A 23,006-nucleotide genomic window follows, 5' to 3' on the forward strand; every position below is an offset into this window, starting at 1 on the left:
TACCTCACATATATACTAACACATGTGTATGTATAGTACACACACACAACAGAAAACTGTCGGTGACACAGCCACTTCCTCGATTATTTCCGCCGTTGTTTTTTTATCGTTATTTGCTTTGTATATATACACACTTTTTCCATTCCACTTCGTATACTTATGTGTTTGTTGCATGCTTGCACTTGACAGCGCGCATAAGTCGAGTTGGCTGACATTTTTATTTTGTTAAATAAATATTTTATTGTTTTTTTTATCACGCTCGCTCACATTGCATAGAGCTCTGTGAAATACGTGTTGGCGTGCATGAGTGTGTATATAAGTGAGTGAAAAGGCACCTATCAGATTACGGCATAGTGACGCAACAGAATATTTATAAACGAATTTTTGATAGAAATGTTGGTGTACAATAACAAAGCACATAAAAGCTATTGCTATTGTATTTTTTGTATGAATTTTTTCTGTAGAACATAAAAAAATTTTCAAATTTTTAGTTTGATCGGACGGTACCCCTAAATGTAGGCAGTGAATCTAGTAAAAAAGTATCTAGTTTGACTAAATTTGTAACTTGAATTGTATTTCATTAATGAAAACTAAAATAAGAAAGAAACTTTAACTGCGGTTGCACCGATGCTAGTATACCCTTCACAAATAAAACAGTTTTCCAAACACGAATTGTATTCTGATTGTTCAGTTTGTAAGGCAGCTTAATGTTATATTGGTCCGATTTTAGCATTATGTTCGGAGATTGTAGTGTTGTCTTGGACAATAATCTAAGCAAAATTCCGTAAAGATATCTTATCAAATAAAAAAGTCTTCCATATAAGAACTAGATTTAGAACATTCAGTTTATATGGCAACTATGTGCTATAGAAGTTCAACCTCAAAATCATTTTGGTAAATTGTAGTGTTGGCATGGACAATAATCTGTGCCAAATTTCGTGAGTATATCTGTTCAAATAAAAAAGTTTTCCATACCGTATAGAAATTGAAAACTTTAAAGACAATTTTTTTAGTAGATATTTTCTAAATATAAATTTACTTGAAATATTTAGCTAACATATATTAATTCGCAGAGCAACATCAATTGATGTACAATTAGTTTAAAAAAAAAATTTTAAAGTAATATGCGCCCAAAGGTATGCTATAATAATTTTTCATTAAACGAGTTGTGAAAAGGCTATCAAAAATGTGTGCCAATTACTTTAATAATCAATGATTTAACACACTCTTCTGACACATATTAGTATTTTGGACTGCCCCAAAAAGTATGCAACATTTTTTTAGAATTTTTCTATATTTCAGTTAATATATTTTTTAAAATGTCGCTCAGCATTTCGCTTAGCTGTGCACAATTTCAGCTTTTCTTTGATTTATTTTTCAAAATATATAATATATCATTTGTGGCAAATTTATAGAAATTTTCAAATTTTTTTTTTGTTTTTTTCAAATAAATTGAATATTTTAATTTCGTATACTATACTTAATACATCTCTTAACAGCCCCCAAATCAACTCCAAACCACTCAAAAAATGTGTAGAGCTGTCCTAATTGTATTCAAAGCCTAAAGGTATGCTACACAAAATTGCATTTAGTGGTAAATTTTATTTAGCAGCGAAATTGTGTACATTTTTCATTACTTCATATAAGAGATATATGTATAAAATTTAAACCTTACTGCCGCATAACGTATTAAACAAGTTACATGAAAAGCAGCTTAACTTTACTTAAAATCTTATAAATTTCTTACATGCAGTAAATTTTGGGCCACAAGCTTGGTAGTATGTTAAGCAGCATATATTTATATACATTTGTATCTGAGTATGTATGTATATGTGCAACACCGAGTACTTAAAAATCCCTTTCATTTTCATACTTGCTGCACGCATTCGCCTTTGCGGCATGCGACAACAGCTACGCACATACAAATATACATATACCTCATTGTAATTGTTGCACTCGGCCATGCGTGCGTGAACTGCTTACATACATACATACATCTATGTGTATACACACTTGTGTCGTTCTGAAATTGCAACATTGTTGCAGCAAATTGAGCAAACTGCGCTTGCTGCAAAATGTGTTGGCCAACTGTTACTGCAACAGCAAAAGTAACAACAACAATAATGAATCATGCAATCCCTACAGCAATTTGTTCTTACTCTCTGCTCTGCAATTTTATTCTTTTTTTAATTTTTTTCCGAGTGCCACTACCACATGTTGTACGTTGCACAGTTGTTGCTGTTGTTAGTGTACTCAAACTCAGCACTCTAACATGATATTTGCTAAAAAGTGCGGAAAAACCTAAGACTGAGTGTTGAAATGAAACAAGTACGCGTGCGAGTTCGTGTCTAGGAGTTTTGGTGAATGTGTGAGTGGCTCTGTAAGTGCCATGTACATACATAGTTATATGTACATGTGTAGCAGCTTGTTGGCTCACTCAAGTACGCTAATACACACGCCCTAAAACAATGGCAGCGCACAAGTACCGCAACAGGAACTCATATGAGCGCACACGCACCCGAATATATACCGTTAGTGTAACCGGTATATTCATATAAATAAATTAATTTCACTACTTGTACAAGTGAGTACTTTGCGATGTTTTTCTGCTTGCTTTCCGCTTGTTTATTTACAGTTCAACGTGCAGTCAGAGTCAGAATTTGGTTGAGCAGAGAACGTCAAAAAGTTTATCATGAAAATCAGCTTATTTCAGATCTTTATTTAAAGTCCTTTATGTTCTTATGGAACTAAGAACTTTCACATTCGAATATATTATATTGCTTATGAGGACTTATGTGCTTTCGTAATTTTAATAAAAAAGTAAAAAAAAAATATTTAAAAAGTATCTTTTCGACACTTCTATGTCTCCATTCCTTACCTTAAAAGCTTTTTTTTAGTGCAAAAGCTACTTTAAAATTGCATTAAAAAGCAATAATTAAAAAAAACTATTAAAAATCTTTAAACCGGTCTCGAAAAGCTCTGTGAAAGCTTTCAGATAATCAAGACATTTGGAGACATTTAAAACAAACTCTGTAAAAGCTTTCACTCAATGAAAAGTTGTAGATATAGGCCAACAAACATTAAAAAGCTTTAAACAATGCGAAAAGCTCATTAAAAGCTTTAAAATGAGATCTGTGAAATATATGAATTATAATTAGATTATAAAGCTTTAAAATCAACTTTATGAAAGCTTTGAGACAATCAAGACATTTCGAGAGCTTTAAAGCTCTGTCAAAGCTTTCTTAGAATGAAGAGATGTAGAAATAAGCTAACAAAAATTATTAAAGATCTCCAAACAGAACTCGAAAAGCTCTTGAAAAGCCCCTCAAAACATTTATAAAGTTTAAAATGAACTCTATGAAAGCTTTTTGTAAAATAAACATTTAAAAAACTTTAAAACAAATTCTATGAAAGCTCTTCTCACTTTCCTGAAAGTTTCTTTTTTATAAATGAAATTATTCACAATAAATAACATTTTTATTTTTGCGTAAAAGCATGCCATAAAGCTTACACGTTTTCCCATACACACATAAATATGCTGTATTTGTTGTTCATATATTTGCGTTTAAGCCACAAAACTCTTTTCCAAGCAATTAAATCAACCCTTTTTCCTAGCAGCTAATACCCTTAACAAACATGCACTGCACACCTGCATTCACCTACTACTACATACATACACACATACATGTGTGTATATGCGGCTGAATGAATGTCAATGCAACCCCAGACCCGCTACATGTCCACTCGGCGACCATTCTGGCTTGAGGGCACTTCTAAAAACACGGGTTGTGTTTACGCACTGCGGTGGCCCAGCGTGTCGTGACTTGCCATGCAGTGTGGCTGCAAGGTCAGCAAGAAAGGGAAAATTTTAATTCTCAAACGGCCAACGGCGTTCAACTGAATGAGCTTTACAAAAAGTGATGAATGTGAATGAAATGGAAATTGTTATTGGGAGAGAGCTTAAGAAAAAATTCCGGAAAAAAATACAAAAATAAATTGTGTGTTTAAGTTTTTGAGGGCAGTTGGTAACAAACGCAAGTGGAATGAGTTCAACAACCATGGGAATTCCGGCGCCTTCGGTGTAAGTTTATTGTCTTTGGGTCTACGCTTTTGCTCAGTTCATTAACTTGTTGTTAATTTCTAGCATTTGTGTTCGCTGGTGAACAACTAAATAACTTTTCGGCTCCGAAACTGTCAATACAAGCATTTTATTGGGTAGTCGAAAAAGTATTTTCGTATTTCTAATCAACTTCAATTTTTTGTTATTTATAACAATAAATAAATAAACAAATATGTATCATTTTGGTCGACCACTTTTTTTAATTTTTCCGCTAGAGACATTATTCCGTCTGTGTAAAATTTTCATCAGTGTTAATCGAAATTTCCAGAACGGAAGCGAGTGAACCATTGTTGTACTAAACGAACTGATACAGCATCGTCTCTGTACATTTCACAAATATCATTAGTGCCTTGGGTGGCATTTTTATGTTCAAAATATAGCGAATTTCTTCATTATTTTCACTCATTTTTCAACAGCTGTAACTTTTTTTCAACTTCCCCGAATTTAATTTTTTTTGTTGTTAAATGAAGCTTAAAATTTCACCTTTCCAACACTATATGGTATGACACAATGTGATTCGTAGCAATGGAGATATACGACTGCATCGACTTCTATTGACAAAATATGAAATATATTCCAAATTCCTTTGTATCCTTTTTCAGCAAAGTTGCTTATATCTTTATATTTCTCTATATATTTTCATAATTGATTCATAAATAAATGTTGTCTGCATTTGACACTCGCCGCTGTCAAATAAACTGTCAATAAGGAGCAAATATAATTTCAATGGTGAAAGTATTGCCGAAGCAAAGAAACGGTTAGCTGTCTTCGACTTGACAGCTTAATCCTCCTTTTAGCAGCAACTTCCTTTGCCAAGTGGCAGGAAATATTTCTAAACACATTTTAAAATACTTCGAAACTCGCAACACACAAGCAAGCAAAGCTACGAGTACAAATCTGCATAAATATATATATTATAGTATATGCTATACACATATATATTATATATGATTATGTTTAAGTACAAGTGCATAAGTACATATTATGGCTATACTAAGCATGCAAAACACTTGGCAGTTCAACTGGTTGACCATAAAGCAAGAATAGAGCTTACTCAGGAAAGCTAAAGTTTCAAAGTATTTTCTTTTCATTTTTTTTTTGTTGAAATGTGTATGTGTGCATTATAAGAGCAAAAGCATTTGGTTTGACTAAACAATTTTCTTTTATTTATGATTATACATACATATGTCTACCCGAAAAGCTTTGACATTTTGTTGTTTCACTCATGTGTTTGCTACCGAACGCTCAAAGAATAACGGCTTGTGCAGCAATAAAGAGTATGTGTAAACTGATACGGTCTTTATTTCAAATACATTGACTCCCGTTGTCTCAGTAAGTAAATATTATTGGTATTATTTTCCTTACCATTAATATCAATTTCATTGCGTGTGCGCCGTGAAGTATGCTTTCCTTTCCTTTTTTGCGTATTTATGTTTAATTTGTTGTTGTTGTTTTTATATCAGTTTTTATTCTTATTTTCTTCAAAGTCTTGCTTCTGCTTGGCTTTTCTTAATAGTGATAACTTCATTCACTTTGTGCGTTTTAAACCTTTTTTGCTTTCAGCGGTTTCTTTGAAGGATTGCTTTGACCAGCTTTGTGCAAATAGTAAAGAAAATATATAAGAGTGTTTTTATGTATGAGAAGAGTTTTCTTTGGTCACCTTCTCAGTTTTTTTATGATATTTTTTTCTCCTTTTTCAATTTTCTTATCTTTATTTATTTAGGTTTTACTGTCAAAGTGGCAACTTTTAGTTTACAACTCTGTTTGTTGAAGTCATTTTGGAGTAGGACTGGGATTGAGTTGATTTTTGTTATTAAGTTGTGAAATTTGCAAACAAATAACTCTTAAATAATTTTTGGGGTCCATAATTGAGCTTAAAGTGTATATATCTACTGTAAAATTTGGAATTGGTATAAATAAGGTGAGGTGTGTGTGTGTACACAGATACCGATTATTCGTCATAAAAACTAATCTAAACTTCCCTCGAATATTTCCATCACTTCACAGCTTCTTTAAACTATCACATGGATTATTTCCTTAGGCAGAATAATTCTCTGAAATAGTGTAAGGATACAAGATTTTTTTGCATCAGCTCTAAACGTAGTATTAAGAACTCTTTTACAGACAACCGCTTTCTAAATAAAAACAAAGAGAGTTCATCATTAGGAGCATAGATACATATCAGCTACTGCTTTACATCTCTATTCTTTTTTTTGCGGCAGAAAACATTGCTGAAGTAGTTTCGGAGAATACGGCCAAGTTGATAATCCTTAGGCAGATAAAAAACCGTCTCCGTCTCGATTACTTATACCGGACTGTCGAAGGTACGACTTTACATCTCTCTTAACTCTTGTTTTATTGAACCTCATTGCTCTCATAATAACGTTGAAAATTAATTTTTATCAAAATTAGTGAATATTTTTGATCAAAACTGGTGAATATTTTTTTTTTATAAAATTATAATAAAATTAGATAACAAGAAATATTTTATAATTCTTAAAAAAAAGTACAACAATTTCTGTCGGCGTCAACGATAAGCACACACTAACAGTTGCCTTCCGAACATTTACATATATGGCTTTAACATAAGCTTAACAGTGAGGCTGTTACTTAGCATTCTTGCAAACCACTTGTTTAGAGTCTTTGGAGTACTTACCATCAGCAGTAATGGATGTTAAGCACAATTCACCAACGCAGACAACACTAATGAAGAGCAAATCCGAAGAAATAAAACATAAAGAGTCCAAACAGCGAAAGAAAACTTCAATGGACCAAAACGGCACGAAGAAAGCAGTTGCTACAAGAAATGCTCCTGCACCAACTCAACAACAGCGGGTCCACAAGAGAGTGATTGAGAGAGCAAACCAAGAGAAATGCGCACCAAGTATACTCATCAGAAGCAGAAAACACAAAACCGAGCCAGCAGCCGCTGCTGCAGACAACAGTGTTATGCCAACAGGAGCCACAGCGCAAGAAGCAGGACACTGCTAAAGCAAGAGCAGCAGCAGCAGCAACAGCTGCAACCAGCATTACAGCAGTCCGCTTAAAAGAAGAGTCCATCAGCATCAGCAATTGTTAGCCGCGCTCAGTTGTTGTTGGACTGCAGAAGTGTCGTGTTGTGGCAACGTAAAACGCTGAAGGACCAATTTCGGGCAACAAAATAACAATTTAACCAAATTTATAAAAAAATACTAAATGTAAAAGTGCTAGAATATGGTAGTTGTGTATGTGTGTATAACGAAGAAGTCGCAAGAAGTGAGCGCCTGCATTCAAAGAGCGAAAATATTGTGTGTGTGTCAAAAAGAGAGCAAAACAAAAAAACCGATATATTTGCCGAAAGAACGGAAATAAAAGCGAACATATGCAAGCAAGTGTTGCAAGTTCTTTTTTCGTTTTTTTTTTGTCAATCACTTTAGCTACAACGCATGACTAGTGTGTATACATACATACATATGAGTTGTGAGATTTTGTGAAATTCGTATTTTTGCATAAGTGCGTTCAGCTCAGCCATTCGTAACATAGCGTGCGTGGCAATTTTTTACAGTGACAGCAAACAAGTGACACCGCCTGTTGTGGAATTTTTCTTGGACACTTTTTTTGGTTGTGTTTCTGATTTTTTTTTTTACTTTTTCATTTAATTAAACGGAAAATGTGTTGCATATGAAGTGAATGTTGGAGGTTGTTTGTATGCGCTATATGCACTTGCAGAAATTTCCGTTATAAGATCACGAACTTGAAAAGCACGAGGAGTTCAAAAATATATTTTTTGTTGTAATATTTTTATTCGCCTGTGAAAGACCAATAAAAATGTTATTTCTGAAATGTATACATATGTATATATATATTATAATAAAATAATATCTTATTTAATGCCATTTGAGTATTTTTTCCGGAAGCGTGACAAAAATACATACATACATATATTTTTTTCTAAGGAAAGGAGTTCAAATTTTATGTATTTTCGGTATGTTAGAGGTTACGAAAATTTTGTACTAAAAAATCTCTATTTTTTCATAAATTAACTCCGGAGGCATTACAGTTAATTTTGAGAATCCCGTAATTTCAGAATTTAGCATGGGACTTTTCGGGACCAATTCGGTATTCACTATTTTACCCAAAATGAACTCAGAAGGCATTATAATCAATTTTTATAATCCTGTAATTTCGGGATTTAAACACCAGGCTTTTCGGGACCAATTCGGGATTTACTATTTTTTCAGTAATATATTATATGATGGACTAATTCGGGATTTTTTTTATTTTTTCACTAATATATTACAACCCGGTGACTCAAATCCGTGATATCAGTATCCCAAACTTCCTCGAATGCCGAAACCCGGTGACTCATATCCGTGATATCAGTATCCCAAACTTCCTCGAATGCCATTGAAAGCATACAAATATACGTATAAAAAATGTTAACATTTTGAGCACCAACAATGATAACTGTTTGTCACCAAAGTTGTGTAGTTTCTATATTTCCGCCATATCTTCTGCGTTCGCGATTTTTGGGTTTCCGATATTACGAAAATACAAAGCACGAACAAATAACACTACCAACTGAACAACCGACAACTCTTGAATAAGAATCGCCAATCGGCGGCACCAACACAACTGTTATCTGTTTGAGTACGTATGCTCAGTTTTGCTCGGTGCCTCTAAACTGGCTCTTCAGCCTCAGTAGTTTGCTCGCAACTACGACCCAAAGGAACAGTGTTTGTGCCCCGGAGGCGTTCAATTGGAAAACACTGCGCTGCACTTTCATTTGAAATCCAAACTTTTGACTTGTTTTGTTTACATTAATCCCTACAGACACAAAGTTTTCGAGTCAATCGTCAGGAACGACGCTTTATCCGCAATTTTTTCATGGATTTACTTTGAATTTAACTTTTCAATTGAAAACGCTGTGCTGCCTTTGTCTGAGTTGCTCTCATTTTTCATTTCCTTCAAAGTGTTTTGAGATTATCTCACGTTCCAAACACTTCAAATTTTTTTGGTTCTCTGTCGCTTTGCTATTATTCGCTAATTTGCCGTCTGCTGCTGCCACATTTGGGTTGTTGTATTTCCGGTGACTAATTTTCGATTTCCGCCGCTGTCATTTCCAATACTTTTATTTACAGAACAAACAAGAAACTTTCTTTGTTTACTTTGATTTTCCATTTGTTTATCCATTTAGACTTGTTTTTCCCACTACTCTTTGCTTTCTTATTTGCTTACCTGCATTGCTGGTAACTCAGCAACCCACCAAACTGTTGGCGATGTTGGCTTACTACCCGCTTGCTCGGTGCTGACGCATCAACAACTTAATTTAGAAATCGGCAAAAGTTCAAAGTGTTGTGCGACAGTAAATTTCGAAAGTTTTCCTTTCGTTCAGTTTTTGATAAGTTCAGCTATTTTCCGCTGTTTAGCTGTAAGGCGTTGAAACTTCAAAGTGCCGAACTTTTCGAAACTTCGCAAATGGGCTCAAATGGGGTATGGTAGGCGGTGGTGGGGGGAAATTGAAGAATTTATTTTTATATAAATGAAAAATAGATCTAATTATTAAAAAAGTAGTCTGACATTTTTTAAGCATTTTTCGCAGTAGTAAAAATTGACAGTGTGGCCACTGCTACAAAAAAAATTATACAAATTATGTTGTATAAAAAAATAACAAACCTAAAAACTTTTTAATTCTATTAAATGTTCAGTGTTATACAAAGTAATTGCTTAGGTTGGCAACCCTGGATGACTTAATTATGGAAGTACAACTATGTTGCTTTATAGAAAGTGTTTACAACTAAAAAAAACTTAAATATTTAAGTCATTTAGCAGAATTTTTTAAAATATATTTTTTATAATGTATTGTTATGGTTGCCAAATATGAAAAATAATAAAAATGTATTATATATACAATTCACTAACAAAAATAATATTTTTACTTAAAATTTTATAAAATGTTTTTTTTTTTTCACAAATTTCAATCGAGTTTTCCAACACAAACAATAATTTGTTTTAAGAATTAGGGTTACCATATTGAAAAGAAATTTCATATATTGAAGTAATATAACATGCAGCATAACTCAAAAAAATATATTTAAGAATTAGGGTTACCATATTGAAAAAAAATTTCATATATTTCAACCACGTATGTATGTATTTATAGTAATTATAATTAGCATAAAAAATATATTTAAAAATAGGGTTGCCATATTAAAAAACAAATGTCATATATTTCAACCGCATTTTTCCAGTAAATTAACTAATTATCATACAAAAAATTATTTAAAAAAAATGAGGATTGCCATATTGAAAATAATTTACAGCATATTTCCGAATAACAAATATGTATTACAGAGTTACCACATATTCCAAAAATTGCAATCAAGCAGAAAATAACTGCAAAATAAAAAATAAATCTCCCAGTTTATTTCTATAAATTTTTTGTCCAAATACAGTTCTCACTTTAATTTTGCGTTACACAACATCTGTTCGCCAGCAGTTAATACCACAATGGTTATTTGCAATTAGCATATTTGAGCAAACAAATATTTTTTACATGTAAAACGTAAATATTTTAAATCCCATACTAATTTGCTTTCTTTCTTTTTTCTCTTGCAGCCTTTAAACCAGCGCCAATAGTGTGGTAAGTTACAAAAACTCTTCAATTAAGCACGAATGCAACACAAAACGCATTTAAATTATCAAATTTGAAAATACAAAAAAAAAATAATTATTTGAAAATGCATAATTTGCCAAACCACTTTTACGTAATTAATGTGTTAAGTATATTTTTTTCCACAAATATCATGCGCATAAATTAGTAATTAGTTGCGTGAGCACTGAAATGTTACGTATACGCCATGGCAGGCGCAAATTATTTGCTTACATTTGCACAACAAGCGATTAGTGTAAATAGAATATTTAAGTTTATACACTAAACTGACGCTAAATTAACGTTCTCAACTTAAACAATTACACAATAAATTATTTAAACAACAACATGGCAGAGTAAACAGCGAAGGAATTATGGTAGCAAAGTATAGCCTACAGTACCACTTACATATGTGCTTTTTTGGGTGAATGTAATTATTTATGTTACTGTACACCAACTTATGTATACATATGTAGATGTGTGTATGTGTTGAGTGACATTTCTCTGCATATAAACAAATATGTGCAAGTGTAGGTTGCCACATTTGCTTGTGTTGGTTGCTATGCAATTTGAAACCGCTGTTCGGAACTGGCAAATGAGAAACTGTTAATTATATGCCCGCGCATGCCTTGCCAAATATCGATGTTAATGAACTTAATAATTCATGCTGTGACAATGGCAAAATGACATACACGCACACATTTGCATGCGTATTAATCGAAACCGTGAGATCGACAAAATGTACATATGTACATACATAGCGTATGTTTTTTATCGGTGCCATATGTTGAAGATTCTGCAAAATTTTCAGCTTTCATATAAATGGTTACAATATTACCTTTTCGATTCTTGAAGTTTGATTTTCCCCATACAAAATGTTACAAGTTTGAAATTATTATTTCTCCTAACAAATTGAACGTTCGAAATCAAGCTCTTGTATGGAGAACTTTCTTATTTGAGCATGCATCATCACGAAATTTAGTATAGACTATTGTCCAAGGCAAAGCTACAAATCTTCCAATAAATTAAATTAATCGAATTAATATAGCATATAGCTGTCATACAAACTGAACGATCGAAATCAAGTGGTTGTATGAAAAACTTTTTTATTTGACAGGTTATCTTCACGAAATTTAACACAGATTATTACCTGAAACAATTCTACAATCTCTAAAGGAATCATTCAGATCAGATCAATATAGCATATAGCTGCCATACAAACTGTTCGATCAAAATCATGTCCTTGTATGGAAAACTTGCTTATTTGACGAGATATCCTCACGAAATTCGGCACAGTTTATTACCCAAGCCAATGCTATGATCTTCCGAAAAAATTTTTCATATCAGACCACTATAGCATAAAGCTGTCAGACCAACAGACCGATCAAAGGCAAGTGAAAAATCATTTTAAAACCTCTTATGTTATAAGAAATAAGTCTGTGAGTATCCAAAATTAAAATTTTTTTGTTTTTCTTTAAAATGATTTCTATTCTTTCCCTCTTCCCTTCAGATTTTGTGTTTTTGAGATTTATTTACATGGTATTGTATATATATTTATTCACCATCGCATAAGTATGGATATATACATATGTGTGATTACTTTAATACAGTTGTATCTATCTATATACATATCTACTTGCCTATTATCTAACTGCATAACTGTTTATATTTGTACTTCGCCTACAGCCGCTTGCTTACGCATTATACGCTTGGGCGGCAAATTTTATTAGGCCAATTAAAAATTCAGTAGCAACAAATCAGCGCCAACAGCGATAGGCATATAATAACAACAAAAACAAGTAGCAATAGTGACAGGCAAACAACAACAACAAGTAGCAATCTAATTTCAAGCGCATTTGCAACAACTCACCGCAAGGATATGACACCCATATATAACAGCAATTTCAAGCTGGCAAACTAATTTAAGTCAATACATCATGAATTAGTATGGCTGCATGTGTGTGTGTCAGAAAATTGTTATAATTAGTTTGCAAAATTAACTACTGGTCAGCAATATGGTGCTGGCGGTTTTCGCTACTGGTAATTACATGGATCCAAACATTTCTCTATATATATACATAGAGATATCATAGCTCAAAATTCATGTAACAGAAAATTTCGAAAATTATTGGGAAAATTGCTAAAAGGTATTTGCTTGTTCCTTCACATTTCTTTTTTTGAAGCGTCAGTTTGAAGTGTCAAACTTTTTTTTAGAAAATTTTAAGACTTTTTTAAAGCTGAATTAATTTCTACAATATATTCTCATTACATCAGCGCTTACCTACAATATAATTAACTTCTTGCTTTACTATCTACTTTTTGTTAACACTTTTGGTAAAAAAAAAATATTTTGGTAATTTTTTTCTAAAATAAGCCTTTATTCACACTTTTCGGCCGCATTAAGCGACACTTATCACATACCTCTCGCACAGTTATACATAATGACAAGTGTTTTGCTCGCAAATTCTGTTTCTTTAAATTACCTACACTTTAGGCAACTGTCAAACCAGCACACATATCAAATTGTGCGATCTTGTTATTTGCATTTAGTTTACCTGACATCCCCTTCCACCCAAATTTTCCACATACAACTGATTCGTTGCACTTTCTCACAGCTTAAACCTTTCATTTCCCCTTAAAGCGCACACTTTTTATGTCTCTTCCACCCCAGTTGCCACTTTACACATTTTATTCATTGTTTATTTATTTATTTTATTTTATTTTTCAAAAAATAACTGTTTATTCATCATCAATTTCTTTACATTTCATTAAATGTCATCAACGCGCCCGCTTTCCCGTTCATCAGTTTCGAATAGCAGAGCCTGAGCCGTTGAATAGTCAGCGCCTTGATTTCACTATCAGCTAAATAAGCTGAAGCACGCTCATCAACTCCCTGCCTCTTGCCAATTCGCCTTGACACATTTAAAGCATTCAACTGCTGCTCTGGCACTTATTGCTGTGAGCGAATGAATGGAGGCATATTAAGCGTGAATAGTCTGTGTTTAGCTACAAATTGAAAAAAAATAAAAACAAATTACAAATGAAAAAAAATCTGAAGTTGCATGCTTTTATGGAATACCTATATATTTATGTATATCTTATGTGTGATATTTTAGTGTCATTGCCTGTTATTTTCTAAAATCTCTATATGTGATCCGAAGCTAGATTATCTTTTTTATTGAAATGTAGCCATTACTTACATAATATTGAAATATAAATACAAAATCGTACAATAACAATAACAATAGCTCTTTGTTTTACGTGAAATAATCAATAATTTTACTATTGCCAAGCCATTTTATGCTAGTTTTCAAAAAAAATTTCGAAGTAAAAAATATTTTCTTTAAAAAATGATATAATTTCTATTAAAAATAAAACGACACAGCTAGAAATTTTCCGATTTTTATTGGCTGAAGCATAAATACTTATTACTTGAGGTGTGTGACTTCGCTAAAATAAGAGCGACGCTCCTAATTGTAGGCAACATTTTTTTAATTCTTCTTTATATTTAGTAATGGATTATAATTATAACAATGATTATGAACTTAAAATAAATAATTAGATAAATATTCAATGTTGCTTTAATTTTTACACTTCCTGTCATTATTAATTTGCCCAAACATAATATATATTCAAAACACCTCATCACCACATTCACAATCACTCCAACCACCGCAATTGTAGCAGCTTAAAGTATTAACTTACCGCACAAGGCGAAGCACATGTCAATTTACCAGAGCTTTCGTTTCCCATGCGTCGAAATTCCACGTTCCTTTGCCTACCATAGGCCTTAGGTTGCTTAAGTAGCAAGGAAATTGCGTGCAAGCTACTGGAGGAAAAGAGATGATGTATTTATATATAGAAATCATCATAAAAGTCGAAAAAGGCGGTAAAATAACAATGTAACGGAAATTTCATTAACGTAAAAAATTTCACCGAATACCACAGATTAAAAATATGGCATTAATATTGCAAAAGCAACACGTTTATTGTATTAAATGGATTTCGTGGTATTTCTGCATTACTGTATTAAGCTCAAGAGCCAACGTGTGACTGCCGATATACAGTGAACGAAGCAAATTCGCAAATTCTTTTTATGCGTATAAATGAATGTTACGTATACGCCACCGCCTACCCATAAAACAGGCATTTGCTTCAGTTATTATTACATTTACACTTCTTACACGCTTGTTGCTTGCTATGCAAACAATTTTTATGCTTTATTGCTATGAAGGCATTGAGGGTGATTGTTGTTCTTGTTGCCTTTTTTCACGTGTGTTTAATTCAAGAGTTTTTCAAGAAGCATAACACTTAACAATCAACATATGTACATCAAATCTAATATTTTTTTAATTAATATGAAGTTAATTTGAAACATTTTAAATTTTTTATGTTATGGATTTGCATTGTAGAGTTATTCAAAATATCACGAAAAATTAAAAAATACTAGAATTTCTGGAAAATAGTTTCGGAATTTTAAATAATTTTGCTTTGGGTCTTCAATTTATAATTCTTTTTTGAAAATTCATACTAAAGTCCAGTATTTAGAAATATAAATATTTTTATACCCTGAACAGGGTATAAATATTAAGTGTGTCACGAAGTTTGTAACACCCAGAATAAAGCGTTGGAGACCCTATAAAGTATATATATAAATGACCAGTATGTTGAGTCAGTCTGTCTGTCCGTCTGTCTGTATATATACGAACTAGTCCCTCAGTTTTTAACATATAATTTTGAAATCTTGCAAATATCATTTTCTCTTCTAGAAGCTGCTCATTTGCGGAAAATGCCGATATCGGACCACTATAACATATAGATGCCGTACAATCTGAACGATCGAAATCAAGTTCTTGTATGGAAAATTTTCACATTTGACAAGATATATTCACGAAATTTGGTATAGATTAGTTTCTAAGGCAAGAATGTAATTCCGAAGAAATTGTTCAGATCGAATAATATTTACAAAAAAAAATTCAAAATTAATTTTTTGCATTTAAAATGCAGAAAATATTATTTAATATATAGCTTGGTCCCTATTTCTATGTCGGATATAAAATTATTCAATTATATTACATCAAGGATTCCTGAAAACAAAATTTCGTAATATAACTTGCCGCGCCGCGATAGGCCTGCTGACTCTATATAAGTGAAGCAGGCAGCGTGCCTGTTCAGTGCTTAGGCGACTCTTGCGCCGCGATGTGATGTGACTACGCGGGAAACTGACTGCCAGCTGGCTCTATATAAGTGAAGCAGTGCCTGTTCAGTGCTAAGGCGACACCCGCGCCGCGATGTGATGCGATTTGGCAATAATAAGGAGACTTCGCGGGAAACTGACTGCCAGCTGACTCTATATAAGTGAAGCAGGCAGCGTGCCTGATCAGTGCTTAGACGACTCTCGCACCGCGATATTATATGATTTGAAAGTCACGCGGTGACTTCGCGGAATGCTAGCTGAACTGTCTCTTTTAAAGAAAAACAGGCAAAGAGTTTTGGCCTTGTTTTAATGTATATATAGTATAAGCCTCTAAACCATAACCGTTTATTGTCTTGCAAAGCATTTAGAAAAGCGATTATTTAAACATTCCTTCATTTATACATACATATGTATGTATCTATACATACAAATATAGTCGTAAATATATATACTACTGTTAAACTACGAATACTTGTGTGTGAAGCAGCCGACAATTAATAATAGCATTTGCAGACGCTATTCCGCAAAATGGCACCCAAAGGACTGCTCCACAGAAATGTTGAATGGAAAGCAATTTACACACATTTATAAATTCATACACAAAAGTACGTACTAAATACATATGGACATATGCAAGTTTTGTGGTTTTAACGGCATTGTGTTGCACAACAATTGTGTTGTGTGTTTATACCACAAAGACTAAATTTTTAATCCGATTTCTTAATTACAAAGATATTTAGAATTTCTGTGGTTAATTTTGTAGGCAACTGCTTTTAGGATTTTCTAATACCCGTAAATATATATACTGACATATTCATATTTTGTTTTATATAATTAACGCAACATACGAACTATAGCTAGTATCAACCAGAAAGAAAATATGTCCGTCTCTACGCGAAAAAAATCTCTAATTTTTTGAGATACTGGTCTGAAATTTTGTACACGTCCTTTTCTTCCTAAAAAATTGTTGATTTGTCGGGAGCGCCAATCGGATCGGACTATAGCGTATAACTGCCTTACTAGACAACTCTTGCCTGTAGTTGCGAACTAACCAATAAAAATAAATATACGATCGTTTTTTACCTTTTTATGTTATAAGAAATTATCATGTGAAGGGTATGATAGCTTCGCTGTAGCCGAAGTAAACGTTTTTTCTGGTTTATCTTTCTTTTTTCTCTCTTTAGTCGTATTTAACAGGCTTTCAACCGGGACTAAATATCAAGTGAGCCTAACTGTTGATATATTTTCTTAAAAACTACCCACTTCAGCTCCTCTAAGCTTCTTCTAATGTAAATAATAAGACAAAGAATATTTTTGCAACGTTTTTCAACAAAAACATGCCGTTTGGTATTCAAAAATGTTTGAATTTATTTTTGCTGATAAAACAAATTAACTTGACTCAATTCTTTTTTGTCAATAACTGTTATTATTGTTGTTGCTGGCATCGAATAGTGTCGATGTCAACTCAACATTGACCCAAAAAGCAGACAACCGCCACGTTTCCTGCTTTCCTCAAGACCTTATGCCTCTCTCAACATCTACCATGGCATTATTGTTGTTTGCAAATACGTGCATACGTATATATGGGTGTGTATGTACATATATGTATGTATGTACAGCATGTGGCTGTGCCGACGTAATTGGCAGCAAGAGTGTCCCTGCAGTGCATTTTAGTAGGCCATTCGCCCTTATTGCCAACACATTGGCAACTGCTATTTGTGTGTATGTAGGTATAAATATGTATATATGGTTATGTACTAGTAAAATGAGTTTTAAAATTGGCCAACGTATATAAATATGTACATATACACTAATGTAAATTGAGGGTATATATGTACGTACATATGTATGTATATGTTGATATGATTATTCTTTCACTTGGCCCAATTCGCTGCAACAAAAAAATAACGGTTTAATGTCATTTACGTCCCTTTGTCGCCGCTGTTGTCTTCTTAATGCTTTGGCCTGCTCGCTTGCCTGCTTTAATGTCCTTTCGCGTCATCCCAAATGCATCATTTCGCTGCTATATTCTTTTGTGTGTGCTTATGAGTATACTTGCTTGACCTCGCCGTATTTTGCTCATCTGCATGAGGACGTGCCTTCAGCTAGTTAGTTAGTCAGTTATATACTAATTTCACTCAAGTTTAATTATTGTTTGGTGCTTTTGTTATCATTTCCATTTCCTTTTTTGATTTTATTTGATTTTTGTAGCTTTTTCTGTACATCCATTGACCACTACTTGGCTAGCTGTATCCTTAAAGCTCGATTTTTATATAAAGACATACATATATTATTGACGGATTTTTAACGCTCTGCATACGAAGCACTGATCAGATTAAAGGTCATGTATTAAGAAGCCAAAAAGACGTAGTTTGGAGCTTATATCCGTATGTCAATCACTATATAACTATAAGAAATGCACTTGTTCTTAGGTGCAGCAGAAAATAACGTTTCTTCCCGTTTTCACGGCAATTGCCTTCAAATTGTTTTGAGTTAAATTTCAATATATTTTGGAAAAAATATATTTTCTCAAGATATCGGCCAAATTCTAATCTTCGACATAAATAAAAAACAGATTCAGTTCATTACATTTATCACATCCATACATACTTCAATGTATTTAAATTTGTTGCCCCACTGTCATTCGAAAAACGACAATCAACAATAAACACACTCAATCAGCTGTCGCACGCAACACTTGTTCACTCGTAAATCGAATAAATAAACACTTGCGCCGGCCAACTTTGCCGCCATTCAACAGCTGGCAAATCGAATCAGAATCGGAATCTAATTAGCCGTTGTTTATGTGCGCCTACTCAGCTGGATTCACCTTGGTATGGAATTTACTTGCCCCGAAGAAACTCGAACCGATCGTATGAGCCAAGATTTGGGCCAAAGAAATTTTTATTACGCACTAGTGAAGAAGTCAAGAAAATTATATAAAATTGCTTCAGCAAGCGTGGAAATTATCCATTTATTTCGAATTTAATTGAGGTTAATAGATTTGCGAAAAAATATTCAATTTACAATATGCTGGCAGTGCATTTCTTTTGTGTGAATTTAAAATAATTTATATTATTTTATTCGTTTTTTTTTTCTTTTCATTGCAGTTGCAAAGCAGCAACGAAAGCTACTTACATCCCGATAGGCTTGGTTAGAAAATCAAGTTATGGAACTGCCCTCGATGGTACAACGCTCCGGCGACACACTTATAGTGCGTAGTGTCGTCAGTGGCAATCAATTGTACTTGGATCAGGGTGCTGCTTCCACAAATAATCTAAACAACAACAAACACAGTAGTCCTTCACCACTGCAGCAACAACAGCAACAGTCGATTAACGCCGCAAACTTATCAAATAGCACGTTGGAACAATTCGAACGTTATCGGGCTGCAGCGGCGCAATATCATCTACAACAACAACAACATCAAAATGCTGCACAACAGCAACAAAATGCTGCATCTGCCTCAGCTGTAGCGCAACAACAGGCGATGGAACTAAAAGATGAGGGGCTTCCACAATGTAAAATCAAGCGAAATTACAGCTGTAGTTACTGCACATATTTCACACAGAATCCGCGTTATCACCTAACCCATCTGCGCGATGTACATGGTGAAAAAATTGTCATCAATAAGTGCAAGTTGTGTTTGTACGCGTCGCGACATTTCCAAAAGTTGGTGCGACACATGAAAATGGTGCACGGCTGCACCGATGGTGTGACCGGTGGTCATGGACAGCCGCGTGGCAAACGCGGTATGAGTCGAGAGGCACGCAAACGAAAACTGGAGCAAAGTGTTGGTCTGGGAAGTGCGCCTTTGGAAATGAACAGCGGCGGTAGTAATATGGGAATGACAGAAGGCATGCCAACTTATGAGCAGGTGAGCCAAAAAATATTTATATTAATGTAAATAATAAAATATATGTATGCGATATATATTTAAAAAGTCGTTTGTAAACAGTTTTCTGCAATGAAAGCGGTAGTATCGGCTTCTTACATTCTAAATTTCAATATCTTGCAATTAACAAATTCGTTTACATAAAAAAAGAAATTAAATATAAATTAAATAATAATATATTACATTAGGTGAAACGCGAACTGGAACTGCAACGCGAATCTCTCATGGCCGTTGTCTATGAACGGGAATTGCAAGCACAACGTGAACGTGAGCTTGAAGTCCGTCAGCAAGCACAAAACGCCTACGAACAAGAAATGCAAGCAGCAAACGCTGCTGCAGCTACGGAAACACAACGCCGTCAATCGCCAATAAATACAATAAACAATAATAGCAACAATGCCAATGTCATTACAAACGGTAGTAGCAATAGCGTCATTAATAGCCAAAACGAATTTCAATTGCCACCCGCGCATCAGCCACCGCTTAATATCAACACCCACAGCATCGAGTTGTCTTCATCACCCACCGATTCGGTTTCATCGGGACAAGGTACTGATGCTGCTACCTCAGCAGCATTGCACTCCAGTGGCGTATCATTGTCATATGTAGGCGATGAACCCTCACAGAATAGGCTCTTGAAGTGCAGCCTCTGCGATTTCACAACCTTATTCCGCGCTCAATTATTAGACCATGAAATGGATGAGCATTGTAAAACGAAATTCTTCCGCTGTGAGAAGTGTTCGTATGTAACACATATAAAGGCTCGTTTTAGCAAACATGTTAAATATCACTCAATGCCTATGATTAAGTGCGTCACTTGCGATTTTCGCACACCCTACAAATGGAATCTCGATCGACATATGAAAAATCATGGTGGCGCTGGTCCATTCAAGTGTGCCGCCTGCGATTTCACAGCCGACATCAAGCAATCGCTGACTGTGCACGAAATGAACCATCATGTGCCACCAGTGGGACATGCAGCGGGCATGTCGTTGGCGCGTCGCCGCAACAAAGTCGGTGGTACGGACTTATGCGATGATTTCCTTAGCGATTCTGTAGATTTAATAGAAGATCATTACAATAATAATAATATCGACGAGTACGATGAAGCTTTGATGACCGCGGAACCATATAGTAAACGTAGTAAATACGACGACGACGAACCCACCGACTTGTCGGCGAAAGGCGGCTCCTCCGACACATCTTCCGTGCATAATCAAAGTGTGAGTTTAGCACAAACGCCAAAGGCAAAGCGACCAATACCGAATCTCATTCCGATACCGAAAAATACCGGATCAAGGTGAGTTTTAAAAAATATTCATATACGAAATTTTTGGTGAAAAAACTTGAAAAGTTATCTAAATATGTTGCAAAAATTTTATTAAGTAGAACTTTCTTTTCGTTTGTTTTTTATCAGCATTATGAACCTTTCCAAGGAGTTTGCCGCACCGCGCAGCTCTCTTACTGATATCGCTTCCATTTTCCTCAATGACAAACATATTTCCGAAATACTGGAGAAAACGGATGCCGCCCAATTGTCACCCACCCCCACCGTCGCGTCCACTTCAAGTCACGCCTCACGTAGTTTATTGCTGAAGAAATCCACACCTGGTGGCAGCTTTTTCGACAAACTAAAGTCCTCTGCCTTGACAGGACCGAATGAAAATCTTATCTGCCCTTGCGGTCATATGGCAAAATGCTTATCCGAATCGATAATACATCGTAAAACTTGCAACTTCGCCGCAATCGCCGAAGATGACATCGAAGAGGAGCAGGATGATGCTGATGATCGTTTGGAAATCGATTTTGCCGATGACGATGATCGGCAGTCACATTCGGCACTGAATTTGAGTGTAACAGGTTCGACACGTTGTCAGCATTGTCGCCACCGTTGCAAATCGTCGGCAGATCTATTGAATCATCTCAAACAATGCACAGAAGCGAGTCGTTGCGGTAATGATTCATTTGATTCACTCTCTGGTGAGAGCAATGGTGGGCGTGTTGGTTGCGCTGATTCCAATACTGAACAGCATCCCATGGAGAATCGTGTATTTATTTGGAATAAAATTCCGGGTGGTGAGCCGCGACAACGTGAAGGCAGCCAATGCTCAGATAGCCGCGGACAAGCCAACAACACAATGGAGTCTTCCGGCAGCAGTGGGCATGGCACCAGTAGTGCCACATGTGAGGAGAACAGTTATTATGGTGTTGAAACGGCACCAGGTTATGGTGAGGTGAGTTTGTATGCTATCTTATCGTTGCTATAAATGCTCTCTCATTCTCTTAACCATCTTAAGCTATTGGTTAGAGTATTTGTATAAAATGAAAATTGAAACTTTCACTATCTGCAGGTAACGAAAAAGATGACACCCGAAGAAGAAGCAGCTAATTCTTCATTGAAAAAGGTATACAAATGTCCACACTGTTCCTTCTGGGCTTCCACAGCATCCCGCTTTCACGTACACATCGTGGGTCATTTGAATAAGAAACCGTTTGAATGCTCGCTCTGCTCGTACCGTTCCAATTGGCGTTGGGATATAACAAAGCACATACGCCTAAAGACCATACGCGATCCCAGTCACAAGAATGCACGTGTCTTGATGAATGACGAGACCGGTCGTCGCAACTATACCAAATACAATAAATATATAACATTGATGAAAGTAACCGAAGAAGACGGTGATCCAAAACTAATGAAATCGGGCGAGATGACACCCAATCAGGTCGCTTCGCTTTCCTTCATCAATGACTTTAACAAAGGTGTGGTGCCGAATGCATTGACATCCACACATTTGAATGGCATAAAGGAGGACATAACCCTCGAACCAATACCCTCCAAATCAAGCAATGGCGGTAGTGGCAATAATAGTGGTGATCAATTAAACGAGAGTTTCATACGTATACCTTTCCTTGCTACGATGATGAATGCTGCTATGGCACAACAACAACATCAGCAGCAGAAGGATTCGGATCAAGGACAAGCAACCATGATTACACCTTCAGTTACGATTTCGGCGGTGAAACGTTCGCCACCGCCGCTCATGAAGCCAAGTGATGATCTCGTCACGGACGTACGACAGGAAGGGAATGAGAAGAAAACTTTCTATCGTTGCCGTAAATGCAGTTTTCGGTAAGTAAAATGAAATGCAATAAAGCTGTACTT

General features: G+C 34.8%; 1 protein-coding gene across 12 annotated transcripts in view; it reads left to right on the forward strand.

Annotated features, from left to right (window-relative positions):
* The window catches only part of LOC105234015 (serine-rich adhesin for platelets), a 155,534-nt gene that overhangs the window by 125,273 nt on the left and 7,255 nt on the right, over window positions 1–23,006 (forward strand). For 11 of the 12 annotated variants that reach the window (XM_049455708.1, XM_049455703.1, XM_049455701.1 and 8 more), the window contains 5 exons: window positions 10,718–10,742; window positions 19,059–19,825; window positions 20,032–21,143; window positions 21,261–22,077; window positions 22,195–22,973. In XM_049455708.1, the coding sequence (XP_049311665.1) occupies window positions 19,118–19,825; window positions 20,032–21,143; window positions 21,261–22,077; window positions 22,195–22,973 (3,416 nt within the window). In that variant the 5' untranslated portion in view covers window positions 10,718–10,742; window positions 19,059–19,117. The remainder of the gene's footprint in view (window positions 1–10,717; window positions 10,743–19,058; window positions 19,826–20,031; window positions 21,144–21,260; window positions 22,078–22,194; window positions 22,974–23,006) is intronic. The other variant, XM_049455712.1, reaches the window with a different exon arrangement.

The sequence above is a fragment of the Bactrocera dorsalis genome, chromosome 1, assembly GCF_023373825.1.
Source record: "Bactrocera dorsalis isolate Fly_Bdor chromosome 1, ASM2337382v1, whole genome shotgun sequence".
Taxonomy (NCBI): Eukaryota; Metazoa; Arthropoda; class Insecta; order Diptera; family Tephritidae; genus Bactrocera; species Bactrocera dorsalis.